Source organism: Lissotriton vulgaris, chromosome 3_1 (assembly GCF_964263255.1).
Source record: "Lissotriton vulgaris chromosome 3_1, aLisVul1.2, whole genome shotgun sequence".
Lineage (NCBI taxonomy): Eukaryota > Metazoa > Chordata > Amphibia > Caudata > Salamandridae > Lissotriton > Lissotriton vulgaris.
The window spans coordinates 2,102,979,019-2,103,001,937 of NC_141689.1; the positions used below are offsets into that span (position 1 = coordinate 2,102,979,019).

At 50.1% G+C, this 22,919-nt stretch overlaps 1 protein-coding gene across 1 annotated transcript in view; it reads right to left on the bottom strand.

Moving 5' to 3' along the window:
• CWH43 (cell wall biogenesis 43 C-terminal homolog) overlaps nt 1–22,919 on the bottom strand; it is a 433,217-nt gene that overhangs the window by 117,995 nt on the left and 292,303 nt on the right. The window contains exon 12 of the mRNA XM_086962659.1: nt 3,799–3,948. Within this exon, the coding sequence (XP_086818785.1) occupies nt 3,799–3,948 (150 nt within the window). The remainder of the gene's footprint in view (nt 1–3,798; nt 3,949–22,919) is intronic.

Below are 22,919 nucleotides of genomic sequence, written 5' to 3' on the forward strand. Positions count from 1 at the left end.
CTCTGCGCCTCCGATAAAGTCTGCATTAGGTACCTCTGGGAAGCACTGTGTGTTTTACCTCTGCTGCACTGAGTGGTGTGCCTCCAAGGAGCACTGGGTGCTGGGCATCACTTATTTAAGTGTATTTAAATTACTTAAAGTATCACCTATGCCACTACAAGTCATTCCGGCTGCAACGGCCAGGTCAACTCCATAGTGCCAGAACCAGATATGGGAGTGTAGGTGCCACTGTCCTGAATGTGTGATGACACTCCCCGCAGTATATGCACCACAGGGTGGGACCCCGCTGAGCCCACGCCTCGAGTGTTCCCAAACAGCTCCAAGTGTCCCACGTGACCGCCAGCCTTCCCGTAGTAGGGACGGGAGGCACTCCTACAACTAGTGTCAGTGTCCTGTTGCCCCATCCCATGCTGCAGCATGGTCCCTACACCTCACCGGCCTGTGCTCTACAGAGTGCATAGAAGCCGGATCCGCTCACGAGGCCATTCCGTGCTTGACTTTCTCTGCCCATCTTAAAGTGGGATGTGTGAAGCCACCACTGGTCACCCACCAGCTCAAGTTGTGCTTTCTAGATCCTGGCACCAACATCCCGCAGAGCATCTCTCTGTGCTCCCCTCGTCAGATACCAGTGACACTCATCTTCTGGTGCCATCTTGCCTCCTGGCCTGCCGGGCCAGGGGGTCCTCAGGCCATACACTCAACTTAACTCACAGTAAGGCCATCGCCTCTGGGCGACTTGTTGCCACCTGAATCTAACAAAGCAGAAAGACGGAAGATAATCACCAGTCTTCATTTCACAATCAAGATTTCTGCAAAAACATTCATGTTCTTTCTATCTCCAATGCTCATAATTATGGTTGTCACTTGGACTCATCACTTTTCGTCATCCCAAGTTACCAGCATTGCTTCTTTTTCACAGTATTGCCAAAATAAGTTGGTTCCTATTCAGATGCACATTTATTATTATTCATATAGGATATGGACACTTGTAAAGTCATTTCTTATTTACTTATTACAGTCTTGTGAAATAACTACTCATCTGCTTTAAGAAAGTGACATGACTACTCTACTGTAATACGTACAGTCAAGTTACATGTCAAAATGCCTGCTGGCAGACGACATTGTGAAAGGCAAGTCAGTGATCAAAATACAATTTGTTGCTTAAACAACAAAAGGAGGAACTACATTTCAGCTTTTTCCTCTAAACATTGTTTCTTAAAAATATAGTATCACTTGTCTAAAAACATTTATGGTCGTATCTTTATTTAAAAGCTGAAATTGAGTGCAAGAAAGAAAGTTTTTTTCTGCATGTTTCTAAACATGGTGTCTAACGCCAACTTTGAAAGTGACTGATTTTAAACTGCTTAAATATATATTTTACAATCAATAACAATTTGAATTTGTACATGTTTATTTTCTTTGTATAGATTCTACATTTATACCAGATATCAGTAACGTGGTTTCTTTTCTGTAAGCAGCATGATAAGAAAATTGGGTGAGAATGTGTCTTCTCACACTCACCAATCACTGGACCTTCCCCAAACTCAAACGATAGTTCTTGTTAAGGCTCACTTGCCATTGAGATAAATAATACACAACTATCGTCAACTGTAGATTCAGATGGCTTAATTGAAGTCAAACATCTGGGCCCATAAGTGTAAGATACAGTAGCTACTTTTAACAGATTCACTTTCTAACATCGGGCACAGAGAAGAAATGTTCAGCGAGATGTCAACCAATCACAACCCCCTGAAGCCATGGAGACTCTGGAAGATCCTAGCCATGGACGAGAAAAGAAAGTGACGCTTGCTTGAGGACTGCAAGACTGCCCTGCTACTGGGTCGGTGTCCAGCATCTCTGTTAGACCATAGACATCACTGCTTTCTTGACAGGGCTGAGTTTCAGCCAATCCTCTTCCACCTGGGCAGCAACAATCACTGATGAAGTTAGGGAAGTTAGGGAGTCCAGCACTTGGGCCTTATTTGGAGTGAGTTGGGCCCTTGCAGTGATACCAACATTCCGATAATTAAATTACAACAATTGGTAATCATAATATTGACACACTTCAAGAATTAAATGGGCAACAGCATACAGGGCACCAGCTTTCTTCTGGTACTATTTGGCATGGATGCCCTATTCAGAGGAGTGGTATTACGACATTTCATGATGCAGTAACCCCGCTAGGCAAAGACTCAATCGCACAACTTCACAGAGGCGCTACCATGTTCTGCAAAGTCAGGGGATGCGCTATTAATGCCCACCGTTAGTGTTTTAGAACACTAGATGACCCAACGAGACAAGTCCAGATATCCGCTCCGCCCCGTGGTCCATCAAAGGTCATCCGCACTAGGGCAGCTTCAATCCCATGACAGACTTCAAACTTCATAAATATCCAGGGCCGGTAGACAGCAAGATAGGTAGGTAAGGGTAGACCTCCCATGACCCTTCTCCTGAGCAGTAATCACACTAGTGCTAATCACATGAAAACATGAGTCTCGCATTGAGCTAGGGAGCACAGACACAGAATTAATTACAACAGAGAATATCAAGATTCGCTATGAATTCAATCACAAGGACGACCAAAAGAAAGAGCAAAGTACAGCATATCACGGATTACACACCACATTAGAAAAAAAGGATATTACAAGAGAAGGGATCTGGACACAACCCATCACTCTAGCTATAGGGAAGAACAAAGGACAAACATATTGCCCTGGTCAGGAATGAGCGAAGGTAGAAAGAGCCGCCCTACGCCTTTACATCATAGGGCAAAGTGGTGCGTACAACAGAAGGCAACAGCAGAGATGTGCATCAAAAGTAACGGGTTGAGTGATTGAGAGGAGAGAGATAAGATGAGTAATTCAAGCAACTGGGAAGACAGCCCATCACAAGGGAAATGGAAGACTCATTTTTACATGAAAAAGAAAGGGCAAAGTCAGTAGATCTGGAATTAAATGCCACCCTTTTGGCTTTGTGAGTACTTGAGAACCTGTTTTCTCACCAGTATAAAAAGATGGCTAAAAGTTCAAATCATTTTTGGTCTCTGGCTCTGAAGGGAATTACTCTGAAAGCAGATGTGCTGTCACTCACAGTGAAGTTAACCAGTGGCTGAAGTGAGCTGACCCATTGCCCCATGCTGTTTGTTGAAGTGGGTGGCAGAATAATGTGAATAAAACAACAACAGACCAATGGACGAAGAGGACTTGCTGAAAACTCCCATAAGTATATTAAACATAATTTTAATAAACTCAAAAGGTCTTGGCTAACAACAGCCCTGTCAATGTTGTATGTGTAAAAGATGAAAGTGTATTGGTCTGCGTGACTCCTGATAAACCCATAGGGGGCAGTGCTGTTCAGGAGTGGGATTGCGCCTAGGTATCTCTTGGTACCAAGAGGGGCAGTAAGAGACTTCCTGGACCGACCTGAATTTTAGGAGGTGTTGCTTTTGCTGACACTCTAAAAGCTATGACGAGCACCTGACAATTACGGAAGATGAACAATACAAGGCCATACTTGGTAACACTTGAGTCAGAAACATGAGTTTCTTTAGTTAATTTGTACTTGAGGATGCCAGACCAGTACTACGAACATATACCTCCCAGCGCCTCTTTTGAATTAGTAAACTTTCAGGACCCAAAGCTCTATTTAAATATGATAAAGTATGGAATGTTTAGAACTGGAATCTTTGGGTGGCAAAAACATGTCGTTGCTTGTAGTGTTCTGATGGCTAGAATCTGACTTTGAGGCTGCAAGATCAAGAAACCTTTGAATTTATAAAACAATAAAAAAAATACATACTCTTCATTTCCAAAGTGTGTGACCACGAAGTCCACCGGAGTGCCAGAGATGTTGACGGTCATGGAGATGGCTGGGGCTATCTCACCCTCTGGGGATGGAAGGAGGTGATGAACCGATTCCAAGATTGGATACCTGGACAGGACCAGTAATCTGTGTAAACAGAAAAGGAAGCAGCTGTAGTATTGTGTGTCTCCAGTGCCATGAAGCCTGCAATGCATCGGCGCTTTATTTGGCCATCACCTCCTTGAACCCCTCCTGTGAGCTTCCCTCAGTGCACTGCAGACTTTGCGATGCCAATGATAGACGAGGATAGCCATCAAATTTCCCCAAGCACTCAATTCAAATTCACTTTCAATTGTAACCCTGAAAAGTTCTCATATTCATAATTTGTCCCTATAAAATATAGCATATTGTAAAAATGATTTCATTTAAATAAAACATAAGGGTATCCAATTATGATTTATCCATAGATACTTTTTGGAAAACATATCTTTATTGGAACTTGTGGTTAAAAAAAAGAGCAGGCACTTAGAAAAACTAGTCAATTACTGGTATGCATGTGTGTAAGGTGATAAATTAGTGCTATGAAGTGGGCACAAGCACAATTACAAGCTAGGTGTAGTCAGAGACGTCATGACATGGCAATGCTTGGTGGCACATTAGCGGGGTGCCCATAAGGCTACCTAATCTTACTTTACATAATCTCTGCATCTGTTTAAATAAATCCCACCTGAATCCCACAATAATATATCACAGCACAGCACACCACAGCACAGCATAGCACAACACAGTGGGAGTGGGTCTTGGTTGTAATTGTGTACTCCATTATCAGGGCCATTTTGTAGGGCGCTATCCAGTGGCCTTGATTCCTCATCATAACTAGCAATAACAACATCTGTTTAACATCGAATCATTCTTATTATTTCTAAGTTTCACTCCTGGCTTTAAGTGCAGTTTTTAATTGGTTGTGTTTTACAACGCCATGAACATGTCCGATTAAGAATATTTCAAAACAGGATGTCCCTGACACATTTGGTGCTGAAAAATGTTGATGTTACATTATTACCTCCAATTGTGCACAGCTATTATCACTTTTATTCCACTCATATCCATTCACAATGAATCACAGTTGACATATTTACACATTGGAAAGATATTATGTACTACACTGTGCACTTATTCTAATTGTGTATTTTTCTATTATTTTTGACCTGTTTTGTACACTTAACTTTGTTTGTGGACATTATAGCATCTCAACACTGACATTTAAAACAATGTCCTCTAGGCTGACAAACCTGCATGTTTAATATTACAAAATGTATGTTCTAATTTTAATTAACTATTTGATATTAATACAAATTATGTCCAGCCATCTTATCTCCACCATGGCGAACCTTTTCTCTATTATTTGAGAGTCCTTATTGTGGTTACTGTCATTGTAGAGTGCTTTGTCTACAATGTCTGCTCCTATATCGCATCGGATTACTTGTTAGCTTATTTGCCTCGCGGACTCCTTTTTAGGTCTTGCTTCAGACAGAACATGCAGTCCCTTGCGAGACATTTTGTAAGCTTACAGCGGACTTTAAGCCCAGCCACTAATTACCATCAGGCTTCGTCCTCACTCTCATTTTCATGCTTGTATTAGGTCAGTGCATTCCAGCTTCACTTCATCTTTGTGTGTTTGTCCCTCTCCTGAAGCATGGCCCAAGTACTTGTGTCCTTCCACTGCTCGCACTTTCAGACCTACGTTTTTCTTTTAGTTGAAGCATTCCAGGTCAGTGCATGTGTTTGCAAGCCGTCTCCTTCATGTGCTGCAACCCTCGTCTCTCTCCATGTTGATGCTTGCCTCTTCCTACCCTCCTGTCCCTCTCTGTGTTGTTGATAGGACCACTCCCACCCTCCCTTCCCTCTCTGTATTGTTGATAGGTCCCTCCCACCCTCCTTTCCCTCTCTGTGTTGTTGATAGGACCCTCCCACCCTCCTGTCCCTCTCTGTGTTGTTGATAGGACCCTCCCACCATCCTGTCCCTCTCTGTGTTGTTGATAGGACCTCCCACCCTCCTGTCCCTCTCTGTGTTGTTGATAGGACCCCCCCCCCCACTCTCCTTTCCCTCTCTGTGTTGTTGATAGGACCCTCCCACCCTCCTGTCCCTCTCTGTGTTGTTGATAGGACCCTCCCACCCTCCTTTCCCTCTCTGTGGTGTTGTTAGGACCCTCCCACCCTCCTTTCCCTCTCTATGGTGTTGATATGACCCCCCCACCCTCCCTTCCCTCTCTGTGTTGTTGATAGGACCCCCCCACCCCCCCTTCCCTCTCTGTGTTGTTGATAGGACCCTCCCACCCTCCTTTCTCACTCTGTGTTGTTGACAGGACCCTCCCACCCTCCTGTCCCTCTCTGTGTTGTTGATAGGACCCCCCCACCCTCCTTTCCCTTTCTGTGTTGTTGATAGGACCCCCCCACCCTCCTTTCCCTCTCTTTGTTGTTGATAGGACCCTCCCACCCTCCTTTCCCTCTCTGTGTTGTTGATAGGACCCTCCCACCCTCCTGCCCCTCTCTGTGTTGTTGATAGGACCCCCCACCCTCCTTACCCTCTGTGTGTTGTTGATAGGACCACCCCACCCTCCTTTCCCTCTCTGTGTTGTTGATAGGACCCCCCCACCCTCCCTTCCCTCTCTGTGTTGATGATAGGACCCTCCCACCCTCATTTCCCTCTCTGTGTTGTTGATTGATAGGACCCTCCCACCCTCCTGTCTCTCGCTGTGTTGTTGATAGGACCCCCCCCACCCTCCTTTCCCTCTCTGTGTTGTTGATAGGACCCCCCACCCTCTTTCCCTCTCTGTATTGTTGATAGGACCCCCCGCCCCACCCTCCTGTCCCTCTCTGTGTTGTTGATAGGACCCCCCCACCCTCCCTTCCCTCTCTGTGTTGTTGATAGAACACCCCCACCCTCCCTTCCCTCTCTGTGTTGTTGATAGGACCCTCCCACCCTCCCTTCCCTCTCTGTGTTGTTGATAGGACCCCCCACCCTCCCTTCCCTCTCTGTGTTGTTGATAGGACCCTCCCACCCTCCTTTCCCTCTCTGTGTTGTTGATAGGACCCCCCACCCTCCCTTCCCTCTCTGTGTTGTTGTTAGGACCCCCCCACCCTCCCTTCCCTCTCTGTGTTGTTGATAGGACCCTCCCACCCTCCTTTCCCTCTCTGTGGTGTTGATAGGACCCTCCCACCCTCCTTTCCCTCTCTGTGTTGTTGATAGGACCCTCCTACCCTCCCACCCTCCTTTCCCTCTCTGTGTTGTTGATAGGACCCTCCCACCCTCCTTTCCCTCTCTGTGGTGTTGATAGGACCCTCCCACCCTCCTTTCCCTCTCTGTGTTGTTGATAGGACCCTCCCACCCTCCTTTCCCTCTCTGTGGTGTTGATAGGACCCTCCCACCCTCCTTCCCCTCTCTGTGTTGTTGATAGGACCCTCCCACCCTCCTTTTCCTCTCTGTGGTGTTGATAGGACCCTCCCACCCTCCTTTCCCTCTCTGTGTTGTTGATAGGACCCTCCCACCCTCCTTTCCCTCTCTGTGTTGTTGATAGGACCCTCCTACCCTCCCACCCTCCTTTCCCTCTCTGCGTTGTTGATAGGACCCTCCCACCCTCCTTTCCCTCTCTGTGTTGTTGATAGGACCCTCCTACCCTCCCACCCTCCTTTCCCTCTCTGTGGTGTTGATAGGACCCTCCCACCCTCCTTTTCCTCTCTGTGTTGTGGATAGGACCCTCCCACCCTCCTTTCCCTCTCTGTGTTGTTGATAGGACCCCCCACCCTCCTTTCCCTCTCTGTGTTGTTGATAGGAAACCCCCACCCTCCCTTCCCTCTCTGTGTTGTTGATAGGACACCCCCACCCTCCCTTCCCTCTCTGTGTTGTTGATAGGACCCTCCCATCCTCCTTTCCCTCTCTGTGTTGTTAATAGGACCCCCCCACCCTCCCTTCCCTCTCTGTGTTGTTGATAGGACCCCCCCACCCTCCCATCCCTCTCTGTGTTGTTGATAGGACCCTCCCATCCTCCTGTCCCTCTCTGCCTCTCTGTGTTGTTGATAGGACCCTCCCACCCTCCTTTCCCTCTCTGTGTTGTTGATTGGACCCTCCCACCCTCCTGTCCCTCTCTGTGTTGTTGATAGGACCCCCCACCCTCCCTTCCCTCTCTGTGTTGTTGATAGGACCCCCCCACCCTCCCTTCCCTCTCTGTGCTGTTGATAGGACCCCCACCCTCCATTCCCTCTCTGTGTTGTTGATAGGACCCCCCACCCTCCCTTCCCTCTCTGTGTTGTTGATAGGACCCCCCACCTTCCCTTCCCTCTCTGTGTTGTTGATAGGACCCCCCACCCTCCCTTCCCTCTCTGTGTTGTTGATAGGACCCCCCACCCTCCCTTCCCTCTCTGTGTTGTTGATAGGAACCCCCCACCCTCCTTTCCCTCTCTGTGTTGTTGATAGGACCCTCCCACCCTCCTATCCCTCTCTGTGTGGTTGATAGAACCCCCCCCACCCTCCTTCCCCTCTCTGTGGTGTTGATAGGACCCTCCCACCCTCCTTTCCCCCTCTGTGTTGTTGATAGGACCCCCCCACCCTCCTTTACCACTCTGTGGTGTTGATAGGACCCCCCACCCTCCTTTACCACTCTGTGGTGTTGATAGGAACCTTCCACCCTCCTTTCCCTCTCTGTGTTGTTGATAGGACCCCCCCCCCCACCCTCCTTAACCTCTCTGTGTTGTTGATAGGACCCTCCCACCCTCCTGTCCCTCTCTGCGTTGTTGGTAGGACCCCCACCCTCCTTTCCCTCTCTGTGTTGTTGATAGGACCCCCCTACCCTCCCTTCCCTCTCTGTGTTGTTGATAGGACCCTCCCACCCTCCTTTCCCTCTCTGTGTTGTTGATAGGACCCTCCCACCCTCCTGTCCCTCTCTGTGTTGTTGATAGGACCCCCCACCCTCCTTTCCCTCTCTGTGTTGTTGATAGGACTCCCCCCACCCTCCCTTCCCTCTCTGTGTTGTTGATAGGACCCTCCCACCCTCCTTTCCCTCTCTGTGTTGTTGATAGGACCCTCCCACCCTCCCGTCTCTCTCTGTGTTGTTGATAGGACCCCCCCCCCCCACCCTCCTTTCCATCTCTGTGTTGTTGATAGGACCCCCGCCCTCCCTTCCCTCTCTGTGTTGTTGATAGGACCCTCCCACCCTCCCTTCCATCTCTGTGTTGTTGATAGGACCTCCCCACCCTCCCTTCCCTCTCTGTGTTGTTGATAGGACCCTCCCACCTCCTTTCCCTCTCTGTGTTGTTGATAGGACCCCCCACCCTCCCTTCCCTCTCTGTGTTGTTGTTAGGACCCCCTCACCCTCCTTTCCCTCTCTGTGTTGTTGATAGGCCCCCCACCCTCCCTTCCCTCTCTGTGTTGTTGATAGGACCCTCCCACCCTCCTTTCCCTCTCTGTGTTGTTGATAGGGCCCTCCCACCCTCCTGTCCCTCTCTGTGTTGTTGATAGGACCCCCCCCCCCCACTCTCCTTTCCCTCTCTGTGTTGTTGATAGAACCCCCCCACCCTCCCTTCCCTCTCTGTGTTGTTGATAGGACCCCCCCACCCTCCTTAACCTCTCTGTGTTGTTGATAGGACACCCCCACCCTCCCTTCCCTCTCTGTGTTGTTGATAGGACCCCCCACCCTCCCTTCCCTCTCTGTGTTGTTGATAGGACCCCCACCCTCCATTCCCTCTCTGTGTTGTTGATAGGACCCCCCCACCCTCCCTTCCCTCTCTGTGTTGTTGATAGGACCCCCCACCTTCCCTTCCCTCTCTGTGTTGTTGATAGGACCCCCCCACCCTCCTTTCCCTCTCGGTGTTGTTGATAGGACCTCCCACCCTCCTTTCCCTCTCTGTGGTGTTGATAGGACCCTCCCACCCTCCCTTCCCTCTCCGTGTTGTTGATAGGACCCTCCCACCCTCCCTTCCCTCTCCGTGTTGTTGATAGGACCCTCCCACCCTCCTTTCCCTCTCTGTGTTGTTGATAGAACCCTCCCACCCTCCTTTCCCCCTCTGTGTTGTTGATAGGACCCTCCCACCCTCCTTTCCCTCTCTGTGGTGTTGATAGGACCCTCCCACCCTCCTTTCCCTCTCTGTGTTGTTGATAGGGCCCCCCCACCCTCCTTAACCTCTCTGTGTTTTGATAGTACCCTCCCACCCTCCTTTCCCTCTCTGTGTTGTTGATAGGAACCTCCTGTCCCTCTCTGTGTTTTTGATAGAACCCCCCCCCACCCTCCTTTCCCCAGGGAGTCCTCTATTGCGACACAGCGACCAGAGCACAGCGCGAGGAGAAGAACACAGGGGCCATTACCTGCAGTGACGCTGCCCAGGAAGAATTTGCAGTGAAAACCGCGAGCACCAGGCACGCCACCGCCGCCTCGGGACTACAGGTCCCGGCAGCCTTTGCGGCGGAGGCGCGTTCCCTGACGCCGATCCTAGGCGCCAGGAGGGGCTACAAAAGCATCTAGCCCTCGGTGAAGCGGGGGGAGTCCTCTATTGCGACACAGCGACCAGAGCACAGCGCGAGGAGAAGAACACAGGGGCCATTACCTGCAGTGACGCTGCCCAGGAAGAATTTGCAGTGAAAACCGCGAGCACCAGGCACGCCACCGCCGCCTCGGGACTACAGGTCCCGGCAGCCTTTGCGGCGGAGGCGCGTTCCCTGACGCCGATCCTAGGCGCCAGGAGGGGCTACAAAAGCATCTAGCCCTCAGCTCAGCGGGACGCGAGCGGGACGCCCGGGGCGAAGCCCGGGCAAAGGGCGGGCCCTCTGAGGCCCTCCGAGGCGCTACAAGGCCAGGTTAGGCCACCCCCCTGAAGACGACTACGTGGGCTTGAGGTACGGTTTTTTGGTTCCTGATTTTGGGAGTAAACTTCGGCCAATAACATAGTCATTATTCAATATCTTCGAGTCGGCCACCTTATACAGTATTACCCGTCAAGACCAGCAAGTTAATCGGCCAAAGTCTAGCCGACAGCGTGAGTTTATGACTCTTCAATCATTAATTTAAAATATGGGTAAAAAATTGGTCCCTCAACCTTCCGAAGCTGTGAACACCCTTGATTCATATCTAGTTCAAGTGGTAACCAGCATCAACAGCAAGAGAAGGCAATCTCTGGGCCTAAGCCAATCACCAGTGCTGCTTGCAGATAGCCCATCCACAAGCACAGCTATGTCCGATTCCCTGATAGGAAACGCACAGTCTATCGCTGTAGATTCTGGCTCCAACTCTCCGATCAATCACATTGAAGCCACTGAAAACTCTACTTCTGCCAAGGACAGTGCTGATCTTATAGATTTAGCTGACGACGCCTCTACCGAGACAAGCATCCAGACAGACGCCATAGATGAGGCCCCTCAGCTCCAGTCTCCCCCTAACCGTGCTGTTAGAGCATGTAGGAAAATAGCAGCCAAGAGAGGGGGGAAACAACAGGGGAGGAAGAGGCCAGCCACCCCACCCTCCAGAAGGATGGGTAACTCCCCAGACCATGAGTTAGATCTCGAGTCTAAGCGCATATCTGATGATGATCTCTTCAACAGGATACAAGAAATGATGGATATCAAGATCAAAACTATCATAAAGCCCCTGATCGGGAAAGTGGACAAATTGACCGCCGAAGTTAAGAAATTGGGAGGGGTTCACGGTAACTTGGCTAAGGAACTAGAGAATCTTTCAACCCTCGTTGCAGATCTAATATCTACGGATGAGGATGTTCCCTCTACTGACAGTTGTGTGCAGCCTATTCAATCAGACCTGCCATACCCACCCCCATCCTTAACATCAATAGCCCCGAATCAGAACGCGGCAACCGGGGGCCCTCACGTCACCACCACTGATGTAACAGTGGCTCGTAATCAAGAGGCCAGCCCGGTTCAGTTTATAGCGGAAGCCTTACCGCTAGTCTTGGTATTGGCCAACGTTCCTGTCTTGTCACAAGATAAATCAGAGTCCAACCAGGATCTCAAGGACAAAGTCCTACATTGGCTTTCTAACAACATTTACATGGCGCAAGAGGGGTTCGATAAATTGGCAGGTGATATAGTTTCGACCAGGAGGGTACCCTGGATTGGTAACAAGCCGAAAAAGTTTCAGGGAGACTGCGTCATCATAAACTTCACTAATGCAGATGTTCTCCCCGAAATCCTGACCAATCTCTTTCCGCCTCAACGGCGTAATGGATCCATAGTCCCGTTAACACTCAGATTTTTTAATAACGAGCCCCAATCTGCTACTTTAGCAAACACTAACAGGCCAATTAAGTACAGGAACAATAGCAGCTGGGGAGGGGCAACGGGCTCCCGATTCACTAGTGATCGGTTTCTGCCTACATCGCAGCAAATGCCAGGAAGAACCAATTACCCATATGAGCGGATCATCCCCCCGGCTCACCCGCAAGTGCTGGGACTTAACGGATGGGTGAACGGCCTATCCGGTTACGAATACAGTGCACGGGGCACCAGGCCAATACGGTGGCAGAGAATGGACCCGGCTATGGGCCACCCAATCACTCCACATCACCAGTGGAATCTAGCTCATGCTGGTCAGATCCATCCAGCCACCCCTTCTGCTTGGGGCTTCACCACAGGCAATAGGTTTGGCCCCTTATCGGACCTCAACACCTGTGATTGACTTGCATTAAGATCTAACCCAAACAATTCTGGACTAATTAATTCGAACCCACGCAAAGAGGGCCATAAAATCGACGGCCTCCAAAGCTCTCAAAAGTCTAATGAAGTCATAGAGCCACATATACCCATCACCCGTGGCCAGCAAATACTTTCTTTTGGGTCAGACGCTGGTCCTGATACGGGCACCATCAGAGGGATGACACAGCATTGCTGTCACGTGAATTCTACTAGGGCCACATTAGCGCAAGTTTCAGAGGAAGGCGACTCTGAGAGTGGCAGTGAATCTACGACCATTAGGGAGTCATGTAGGATTTTAAGCTGGAATGTGGCAGGCCTAAACACCAAACGCCAGGACCCAGTATGGTGCAGCTTTATATCAAAGTACCACATCATCGCGCTACAGGAAACATGGGACACTTCCAGTAATATCTGGTGGGATGGGTACACCAGTTTCGCAAGTTCTGCTGTCCCTAGTAGAATGGGCAGAGCCAAAGGTGGCTTGGTGCTCTTATTTTCCGTGGATTTAAAAGGAAGTTACAGACAGATTAGGTCTGAATCTGATAACATATTGATCGTTGAAAGGACTATCAATAAAACTAGTAGGACCTTGTATGTCAACTTCTATAATTCAGGTAACTGTGCTTATAATGGTCGAAATATCGCTAATTTAGATAGCATTTTAAATTCAGTCCTACAGAATATCTCTTTTGTATTTGAGTTAGTTTTACTAGGTGATTTTAACATTCATTTATGCAATTTAGCCTGTAAGGGAAGTGTAGCATGTGACGATGAGGACGCTGCTTTAGTTGCGCCCCACTTCGAACATTCTACAGAGGGCCAGGAGCTTGAAGACCTACTGGCTAATTATAATCTTTACGAACCCAATTTCGGTGCTAGAACGCCAACTTTCAACGGCAGTCAGAATGGTTCTGTAATAGACTATATTTTCGTTTCTCTTGGTATTTTATCTCTTATCACGGCATACAGGACGGTGGCAACCCACTTCAGTGACCACAACCCAGTGCTACTCGAAGTGGCGTGGGGCAGCCAGATGGGAACAGCACCATCAATCGTAAACCCAGCCTCCTCTCTGAGGTCTACAGATCAAGATAGAAGAATAAAATGGGCAAAGGTGATCCCGGAAAACTTTTACAAAAAATGCTTCCCTAAGATTAAAATGCAGACTGAGCTGTGTCAGAATCCTGATACTCAAGGGAGCCTATTGGTCTCAGCCTACGAGGAAATATGCGCACAGGTCTCGAAAGATCTTATAGCTAAACCTTTTTCGGGAACTCAAGTTCACAAGCGTTGGTTCGACTCTGCATGTTCGAAGGCCCACAGAGATCTGTTGGCGGCTCTTAAAATTGTTCCAAGAGCAAAAGAGGAAATTGCGAGGCTAAGGAAAATCTATAAGTCAGCAGTAAAGAGCCGCAAGGATTCCATTAAGCGCGAAACATGGGAGGAACTCCTCTCAGCGGCGGTGCTTAAGGACAGCAGAAGATTCTGGGAAATTATCAAGCATCCTCTTTTTTCGGAAGACAATAATCTACCAATGGACTGTGTGATCACTGAGGAAAAATGGCTATCCTTTTTTAAAAATGTGTATGGGGGCAATGCAGCCGTAGAGGTCACTAATAGTCGATTACCTTCTAACGGGAATGTTAACCCTATTGTTTTCAATCCCCAAGAAGTAGAAAAGGCGCTTATGGAAACCACCAAACATAAGGCTCCGGGACCGGACGGAGTCCCGGCCGACTTTTTTATGTTCTCTCCTAAAATGTGGTCAAGAGTGTTGTCTAATGTGTTTAACGCAGTAAACTTCATCGCAGCACCCGCATCATGGGCTAATTCTATTATCGTTCCCATTTATAAAAACAAAGGCCAGAGGGACGACCCAGCATTTTATAGGCCTATATCTTTGCTGGACTCCACTGTAAAAATTTTGGGGAAAGTTCTCTTATTAAGACTGAGGGAGAACGTTGAGGGTTGCGGCGGGCTGTGCGATCTACAATATGGCTTTAGAGAGAGTAAAGGTACGATCGAGCAATGCATTAATTTGTATCTACTCATCTCTAAGTATACAATGGCTAAGGAGGGCTCAGTTTTTCTGGCCTTCATGGACCTTTCGTCGGCCTTCGACCTCGTCAATAGGTCCAAATTATGGTCGATTTTGTTAGATATGGGAATTGACGAAGCCCTGGTCACGTATATGGCCTCGTTACATCAGGAGCTATTTGCAGCTGTCCGAGTGTCCAACAATGGTAGGTGTACCTCCTCATTTAAATCCCTCAAAGGAGTACGCCAAGGCTGCATCCTGGCCCCTACGCTTTTCACCATTTACATCAACGGCTTGGGGGCACACCTGAGGGGCAGGGGCGCGGACGTTCCGCGCGCAGGAGACACCCACATTCCGGCACTCCTGTACGCGGACGATGCCGTGCTGATAGCCCGGACGGGCGTTGGCCTGCAGGTTCTTCTTGATGCATTTGGTTCCTTTATGGAAAATCTGGACCTAAAGGTTAACGCATCTAAATCCCACACCATGGTCATGGGCATAGAGGGCGTAAAGAGAAGACACAAATCATTCTTCTGCAGTGGGACTCCTGTGTCCGAGGTAACCACATTTCCCTATCTGGGAGTGCTGTTCGACCAAAAATGTACCTGGGGCCCACAGATAAATGCAAAGAGGTTGGCAGTAACTAGATCTTCCTCCGCACTCCTGGGCTTTGCCGGCAAATTGGGTGCCAGGCCCATGGAAGCGATGTTGAAGATATACAAAAGTAAGCCTGTCGCCATCGCATCTTATGGATCTTCTCTGTGGGGTTATGTAAACCTTGACCCCATTCAGAGAGCAGAAAATAGATTCATAAGATCCCTTCTTTCTGTCCCCCAATCAACCCCCACCTATTCCATTCATAAGGAGGTTGGGTTGCCATATCTGTCGGACCTATTAAGTGTTGCACCCCTGACCTTGTGGCTGAAAATTTGGTTAAATGCTGATTTACCTCTGAACCATAAAATCTTGAGGGACGTCCTATCACTGGATAATCAGAGCAAAATTCCTTGGCTGGCCTATCTAAGTAAATCATTCTCAGACCTGGGTCTCCCAGAACTTTTTCGCTCCCCAGAGAATATCACGACCCGTGATATAGCCCAAACAAAAAAAGCCTTTTTAGAAAGGAAGGAAGTAAGCCGTGAGGCAGTCGAGCTTCAGAAGCCTGCAGTAAGGGCTCACTTCCTATTGATGAGCGATTCCCAAATGGCCCCTTACCTCCGTTTCGTAACCATCCCTTACCATAGGTTTTTATTAACTAAACTAAGGTTCAACCTTATTCATTTTCACCTAGGCTCTTTCAAGGGTTGGCAGAAGCCAGAACTAGCCGCCCCTTGCAGCTGCGACCATTTTTCTGTGCAGGACGCAATGCACTTCGTCATGTTTTGTAGCTTATTCCATGAGCAGAGGAAAAAACACTTGCTCCCCTTACTCAAAAATGCAGGGTTCACACAGGTGAGACCCGCACTGCTCTACCTACAGCTTATGACGAATCCATGTACAGCATTTAGTCTTGCAAATTTTTTAGTCGCGGCAGCGAGGGCGAAAGTTGCTGGCCAATCTCCGCCCTAAAAGTTTACTAAATGTATGAAATCATATTATAGGCACTGTTTTATATATATACACACCTTTTAATCATGTGTAAATAGTATTTAAAATGCGTATTGAGTTAGATGTTTTTTAAATGTCATGACCGCAATGTATACTTTTTAACGTGCTGTTTTAATGCTTTCTTTCTTTGTATGACTTTAATTAAGTCGAATAAAGATATTCTGACTGACTCCCCCCACCCTCCCTTCCCTCTCTGTGTTGTTGATAGGACCCTCCCACCCTCCTTTCCCTCTCTGTGTTGTTGATAGGACCCTCCCACCCTCCCGTCTCTCTCTGTGTTGTTGATAGGACCCCCCCCCCCACCCTCCTTTCCCTCTCTGTGTTGTTGATAGGACCCCCCGCCCACCCTCTTGTCACTCTCTGTGTTGTTGATAGGACCCCCACCCTCCATTCCCTCTCTGTGTTGTTGATAGGACCCCCCCACCCTCCCTTCCCTCTCTGTGTTGTTGATAGGACCCCCCACCTTCCCTTCCCTCTCTGTGTTGTTGATAGGACCCCCCACCCTCCTTTCCCTCTCTGTGTTGTTGATAGGACCTCCCACCCTCCTTTCCCTCTCTGTGGTGTTGATAGGACCCTCCCACCCTCCCTTCCCTCTCCGTGTTGTTGATAGGACCCTCCCACCCTCCCTTCCCTCTCCGTGTTGTTGATAGGACCCTCCCACCCTCCTTTCCCTCTCTGTGTTGTTGATAGAACCCTCCCACCCTCCTTTCCCCCTCTGTGTTGTTGATAGGACCCTCCCACCCTCCTTTCCCTCTCTGTGGTGTTGATAGGACCCTCCCACCCTCCCTTCCCTCTCCGTGTTGTTGATAGGACCCTCCCACCCTCCCTTCCCTCTCTGTGTTGTTGATAGGACCCTCCCAGCCTCCCTTCCATCTCTGTGTTGTTGATAGGACCTCCCCACCCTCCCTTCCCTCTCTGTGTTGTTGATAGGACCCTCCCACCTCCTTTCCCTCTCTGTGTTGTTGATAGGACCCCCCACCCTCCCTTCCCTCTCTGTGTTGTTGTTAGGACCCCCCCACCCTCCTTTCCCTCTCTGTGTTGTTGATAGGCCCCCCACCCTCCCTTCCCTCTCTGTGTTGTTGATAGCACCCTCCCACCCTCCTTTCCCTCTCTGTGTTGTTGATAGGACCCTCCCACCCTCCTGTCCCTCTCTGTGTTGTTGATAGGACCCCCCCACTCTCCTTTCCCTCTCTGTGTTGTTGATAGGACCCCCCCCACCCTCCCTTCCCTCTCTGTGTTGTTGATAGGACCCCCCCACCCTCCTTAACCTCTCTGTGTTGTTGATAGGACACCCCCACCCTCCCTTCCCTCTCTGTGTTGTTGATAGGACCCCCCCCACCCTCCCTTCCCTCTCTGTGTTGTTGATAGGACCCCCACCCTCCATTCCCTCTCTGTGTTGTTGATAGGACCCCCCCACCCTCCCTTCCCTCTCTGTGTTGTTGATAGGACCCCCCACCCTCCTTTCCCTCTTTGTGTTGTTGATAGGACCTCCCACCCTCCTTTCCCTCTCTGTGGTGTTGATAGGACCCTCCCACCCTCCCTTCCCTCTCCGTGTTGTTGATAGGACCCTCCCATCCTCCCTTCCCTCTCTGTGTTGTTGATAGGACCCCCACCCTCCCTTCCCTCTCCGTGATGTTGATAGGACCCTCCCACCCTCCCTTCCCTCTCCGTGTTGTTGATAGGACCCTCCCACCCTCCTTTCCCTCTCTGTGTTGTTGATAGAACCCTCCCACCCTCCTTTCCCCCTCTGTGTTGTTGATAGGACCCTCCCACACTCCTTTCCCTCTCTGTGGTGTTGATAGGACCCTCCCACCCTCCTTTCCCTCTCTGTGTTGTTGAAAGGGCCCCCCCACCCTCCTTAACCTCTCTGTGTTTTGATAGGACCCTCCCACCCTCCTTTCCCTCTCTGTGTTGTTGATAGGACCCTCCTGTCCCTCTCTGTGTTTTTGATAGAACCCCCCCCCCCACCCTCCTTTCCCTCTCTGTGGTGTTGATAGGACCCTCCCACCCTCCTTTCCCTCTCTGTGTTGTTGATAGGACCCCCCCACCCTCCTTTACCACTCTGTGGTGTTGATAGGACCTCCCCACCCTCCTTTACCACTCTGTGGTGTTGATAGGACCCTCCCACCCTCCTTTCCCTCTCTGTGTTGTAGATAGGACCCCCCACCCTCCTTAACCTCTCTGTGTTGTTGATAGGACCCTCCCACCCTCCTGTCTCTCTCTGCGTTGTTGATAGGACCCCCCACCCTCCTTTCCCTCTGTGTGTTGTTGATAGGACCCCCCCCCCACCCTCCCTTCCCTCTCTGTGTTGTTGATAGGACCCTCCCACCCTCCTTTCCCTCTCTGTGTTGTTGATAGAACCCTCCCACCCTCCTGTCCCTCACTGTGTTGTTGATAGGACCCCCCCCCACCCTCCCTTCCCTCTCTGTGTTGTTGATAGGACCCCCCCACCCTCCTTAACCTCTCTGTGTTGTTGATAGGACACCCCCACCCTCCCTTCCCTCTCTGTGTTGTTGATAGGACCCCCCCCACCCTCCCTTCCCTCTCTGTGTTGTTGATAGGACCCCCACCCTCCATTCCCTCTCTGTGTTGTTGATAGGACCCCCCCACCCTCCCTTCCCTCTCTGTGTTGTTGATAGGATCCCCCACCTTCCCTTCCCTCTCTGTGTTGTTGATAGGACCCCCCACCCTCCTTTCCCTCTTTGTGTTGTTGATAGGACCTCCCACCCTCCTTTCCCTCTCTGTGGTGTTGATAGGACCCTCCCACCCTCCCTTCCCTCTCCGTGTTGTTGATAGGACCCTCCCACCCTCCCTTCCCTCTCTGTGTTGTTGATAGGACCCTCCCACCCTCCCTTCCCTCTCCGTGATGTTGATAGGACCCTCCCACCCTCCCTTCCCTCTCCGTGTTGTTGATAGGACCCTCCCACCCTCCTTTCCCTCTCTGTGTTGTTGATAGAACCCTCCCACCCTCCTTTCCCCCTCTGTGTTGTTGATAGGACCCTCCCACACTCCTTTCCCTCTCTGTGGTGTTGATAGGACCCTCCCACCCTCCTTTCCCTCTCTGTGTTGTTGAAAGGGCCCCCCACCCTCCTTAACCTCTCTGTGTTTTGATAGGACCCTCCCACCCTCCTTTCCCTCTCTGTGTTGTTGATAGGACCCTCCTGTCTCTCTCTGTGTTTTTGATAGAACCCCCCCCACCCTCCTTTCCCTCTCTGTGGTGTTGATAGGACCCTCCCACCCTCCTTTCCCTCTCTGTGTTGTTGATAGGACCCCCCCACCCTCCTTTACCACTCTGTGGTGTTGATAGGACCTCCCCACCCTCCTTTACCACTCTGTGGTGTTGATAGGACCCTCCCACCCTCCTTTCCCTCTCTGTGTTGTAGATAGGACCCCCCCACCCTCCTTAACCTCTCTGTGTTGTTGATAGGACCCTCCCACCCTCCTGTCTCTCTCTGCGTTGTTGATAGGACCCCCCACCCTCCTTTCCCTCTGTGTGTTGTTGATAGGACCCCCCCCCCACCCTCCCTTCCCTCTCTGTGTTGTTGATAGGACCCTCCCACCCTCCTTTCCCTCTCTGTGTTGTTGATAGGACCCTCCCGTCTCTCTCTGTGTTGGTGATAGGACCCTCCCTTCCCTCACTGTGTTGTTGATAGAACACCCCCACCCTCCCTTCCCTCTCTGTGTTGTTGATAGGACCCTCCCACCCTCCCTTCCATCTCTGTGTTGTTGATAGGACCCCCCCACCCTCCCTTCCCTCTCTGTGTTGTTGATAGGACCCCCCACCCTCCCTTCCCTCTCTGTGTTGTTGATAGGACCCCCATCCTCCCTTCCCTCTCTGTGTTGTTGATAGGACCCCCCCCCCACCCTCCCTTCCCTCTCTGTGTTGTTGATAGGACCCCCCCACTCCCCCTTCCCTCTCTGTGTTGTTGATAGGACCCTCCCACTCTCCTTTCCCTCTCTGTGTTGTTGATAGGACACCCCCACCCTCCTGTCCCTCTCTGTGTTGTTGATAGGACACCCCCATCCTCCTGTCTCTCTCTGTGTTTTGATAGGACCCTCCCACCCTCCTTTCCCTCTCTGTGTTGTTGATGGGACCCCCCCACCCTCCCTTCCCTCTCTGTGTTGTTGATAGGACCCCCCCACCGTCCCTTCCCTCTCTGTGTTGTTGATAGGATCCCCCCACCCTCCTTTCCCTCTCTGTGTTGTTGATAGGACCCTCCCACCCTCCTTTCCCTCTCTGTGTTGTTGATAGGACCCTCCCACCATCCCTTACCTCTCTGTGGTGTTGATAGGACCCTCCCACCCTCCTTTCCCTCTCTGTGTTGTTGATAGGACCCCCCACCCTCCTTAACCTCTCTGTGTTGTTGATAGGACCCTCCCACCCTCCTGTCCCTCTCTGTGTTGTTGATAGGACCCCCCACCCTCCTTTCCCTCTCTGTGTTGTTGATAGGACCCCCCCCCCACCCTCCCTTCCCTCTCTGTGTTGTTGATAAGACCCCCCCACCCACCCTTCCCTCTCTGTGTTGTTGATAGGACCCCCCCACCCTCCTTTCCCTCTCTGTGTTGTTGATAGGACCCCCCCCCACCCTCCCTTCCCTCTCTGTGTTGTTGATAAGACCCCCCCACCCACCCTTCCCTCTCTGTGTTGTTGATAGGACCCCCCCACCCACCCTTCCCTCTCTGTGTTGTTGATAGGACCCTCCCACCCTCCTGTCCCTCTCTGTGTTGTTGATAGGACCCTCCCACCCTCCTTTCCCTCTCTGTGTTGTTGATAGGAACCCCACCCTCCTGTCCCTCTCTGTGTTGTTGATAGGACCCCCTACCCTCCCTTCCCTCTCTGTGTTGTTGATAGGACCCCCCCCCCACCCTCCCTTCCCTCTCTGTGTTGTTGATAGGACCCTCCCACCCTCCTTTCCCTCTCTGTGTTGTTGATAGGACCCCCCCCCCCCACCCTCCCTTCCCTCTCTGTGTTGTTGATAGGACCCTCCCACCCTCCTTTCCCTCTCTGTATTGTTGATAGGACCTCCCACCCTCCTTTCCCTCTCTGTGGTGTTGATAGGACCCTCCCACCCTCCCTTCCCTCTCCGTGTTGTTGATAGGACCCCCCCCACCCTCCTTTCCCTCTCTGTGTTGTTGATAGAACCCTCCCACCCTCCTTTCTCCCTCTGTGTTGTTGATAGGACCCTCCCACCCTCCTTTCCCTCTCTGTGGTGTTGATAGGACCCTCCCACCCTCCTTTCCCTCTCTGTGGTGTTGATAGGACCCTCCCACCCTCCCTTCCCTCTGCGTGTTGTTGATAGGACCCTCCCACCCTCCTTTCCCTCTCTGTGTTGTTGATAGAACCCTCCCACCCTCCTTTCTCCCTCTGTGTTGTTGATAGGACCCTCCCACCCTCCTTTCCCTCTCTGTGGTGTTGATAGGACCCTCCCACCCTCCTTTCCCTCTCTGTGGTGTTGATAGGACCCTCCCACCCTCCTTAACCTCTCTGTGTTGTTGATAGGGCCCCCCCACCCTCCTTAACCTCTCTGTGTTGTTGATAGGGCCCCCCCACCCTCCTTAACCTCTCTGTGTTGTTGCTTGTCCCCTCCCATCATTTCCGTTTTGTTGCTTGCTCCCACCTAGCCTTCCACCTCTCTCTGTGTTATTGCTTGCTCCCATTCTACCCTCTCGCGTGTTGCTTGCCCACTCCTGTCCTGTTCCACCCCATTGCTTGCCCCCTTACATACTGTCCCATGTTTCTGCGGCCCCCTCCTACCCCATCCCGCATTGCTGACTTCCTCCTTCCAACCCATGTTGTTGCCTGCCCCACCCGTACTGTTGCACTGGCCTCATCATAAGAGCTTCTTAAAAAATTGCTGTTGGAAGGGTGGGGGTGGGAGAAATCTACACTCTCCTTATTGCGTGCCCTGTGCACCATGGCTAAAAACATTGACATTGCCAGTAGCTTGCATTGGTAAGACCTATTGGTTCTGTCAGTTTCTATATTTTTCTACCTCTCCCTTTTGATAATATGTGCCGCATCTGTTTTTTTCTGCTGTGTTCCGACTTTTATGTGTTAGCTGAGCAGACAGCAGGTCTTACTTATAGATTTTTATTCTCTTTCTGTCTCTGTTTTTTCAGATTTCTGTGTCAGTTGTTTTTTCCCTCAGAATATCCTAATATCTCCACATATCAGATGAGCTGGCACCAACATCTATTTCTTTCAGTAGGAGTTCTTGTTCATTTTCCCTTGCCATTATTTTTCTAGATCAGGACTTTGCACTATTGATTTCTCAGCTCAGGGTGTTACAATCCAGATATCTCAATTTCCTGTTTCACTACCGGTTTCTATATTGATTTTTTTCTGCATATATATTCATCAAATGGCAAATCAGGCCGCTACTATTCTTTCCAAAGGAGACCCCTTATCTTTGTTAGTACTGCCATTCTGCTGAAACTACCTGGGCAGACAAGCAAACTTGCTAGTTTTGTTGTTACTCTTTGTTTCTTTGCCTAAAGCCATCTTCTGACACCTGTAGTGTCTCCAGTACGGTGACCACAAGTCTCCAAATATTCCAGTCTAGTCTCGCATTTACATAGTTCTGCAATTTAGGGTGCTAAATTACCGATGCAGATTCACCACACTAGCTGTCGATGAAAAGATATGTTTCCTCCTCACTTTTTAAACTCTGTCTAACTCATAACAAGCTTAGTTATGACAGTAGAGAACATTCATTGTTTGAACATAACGTGGAATTTCCTTCTTTCAATACTAGATTAAAAAAGTAGATACCCTTC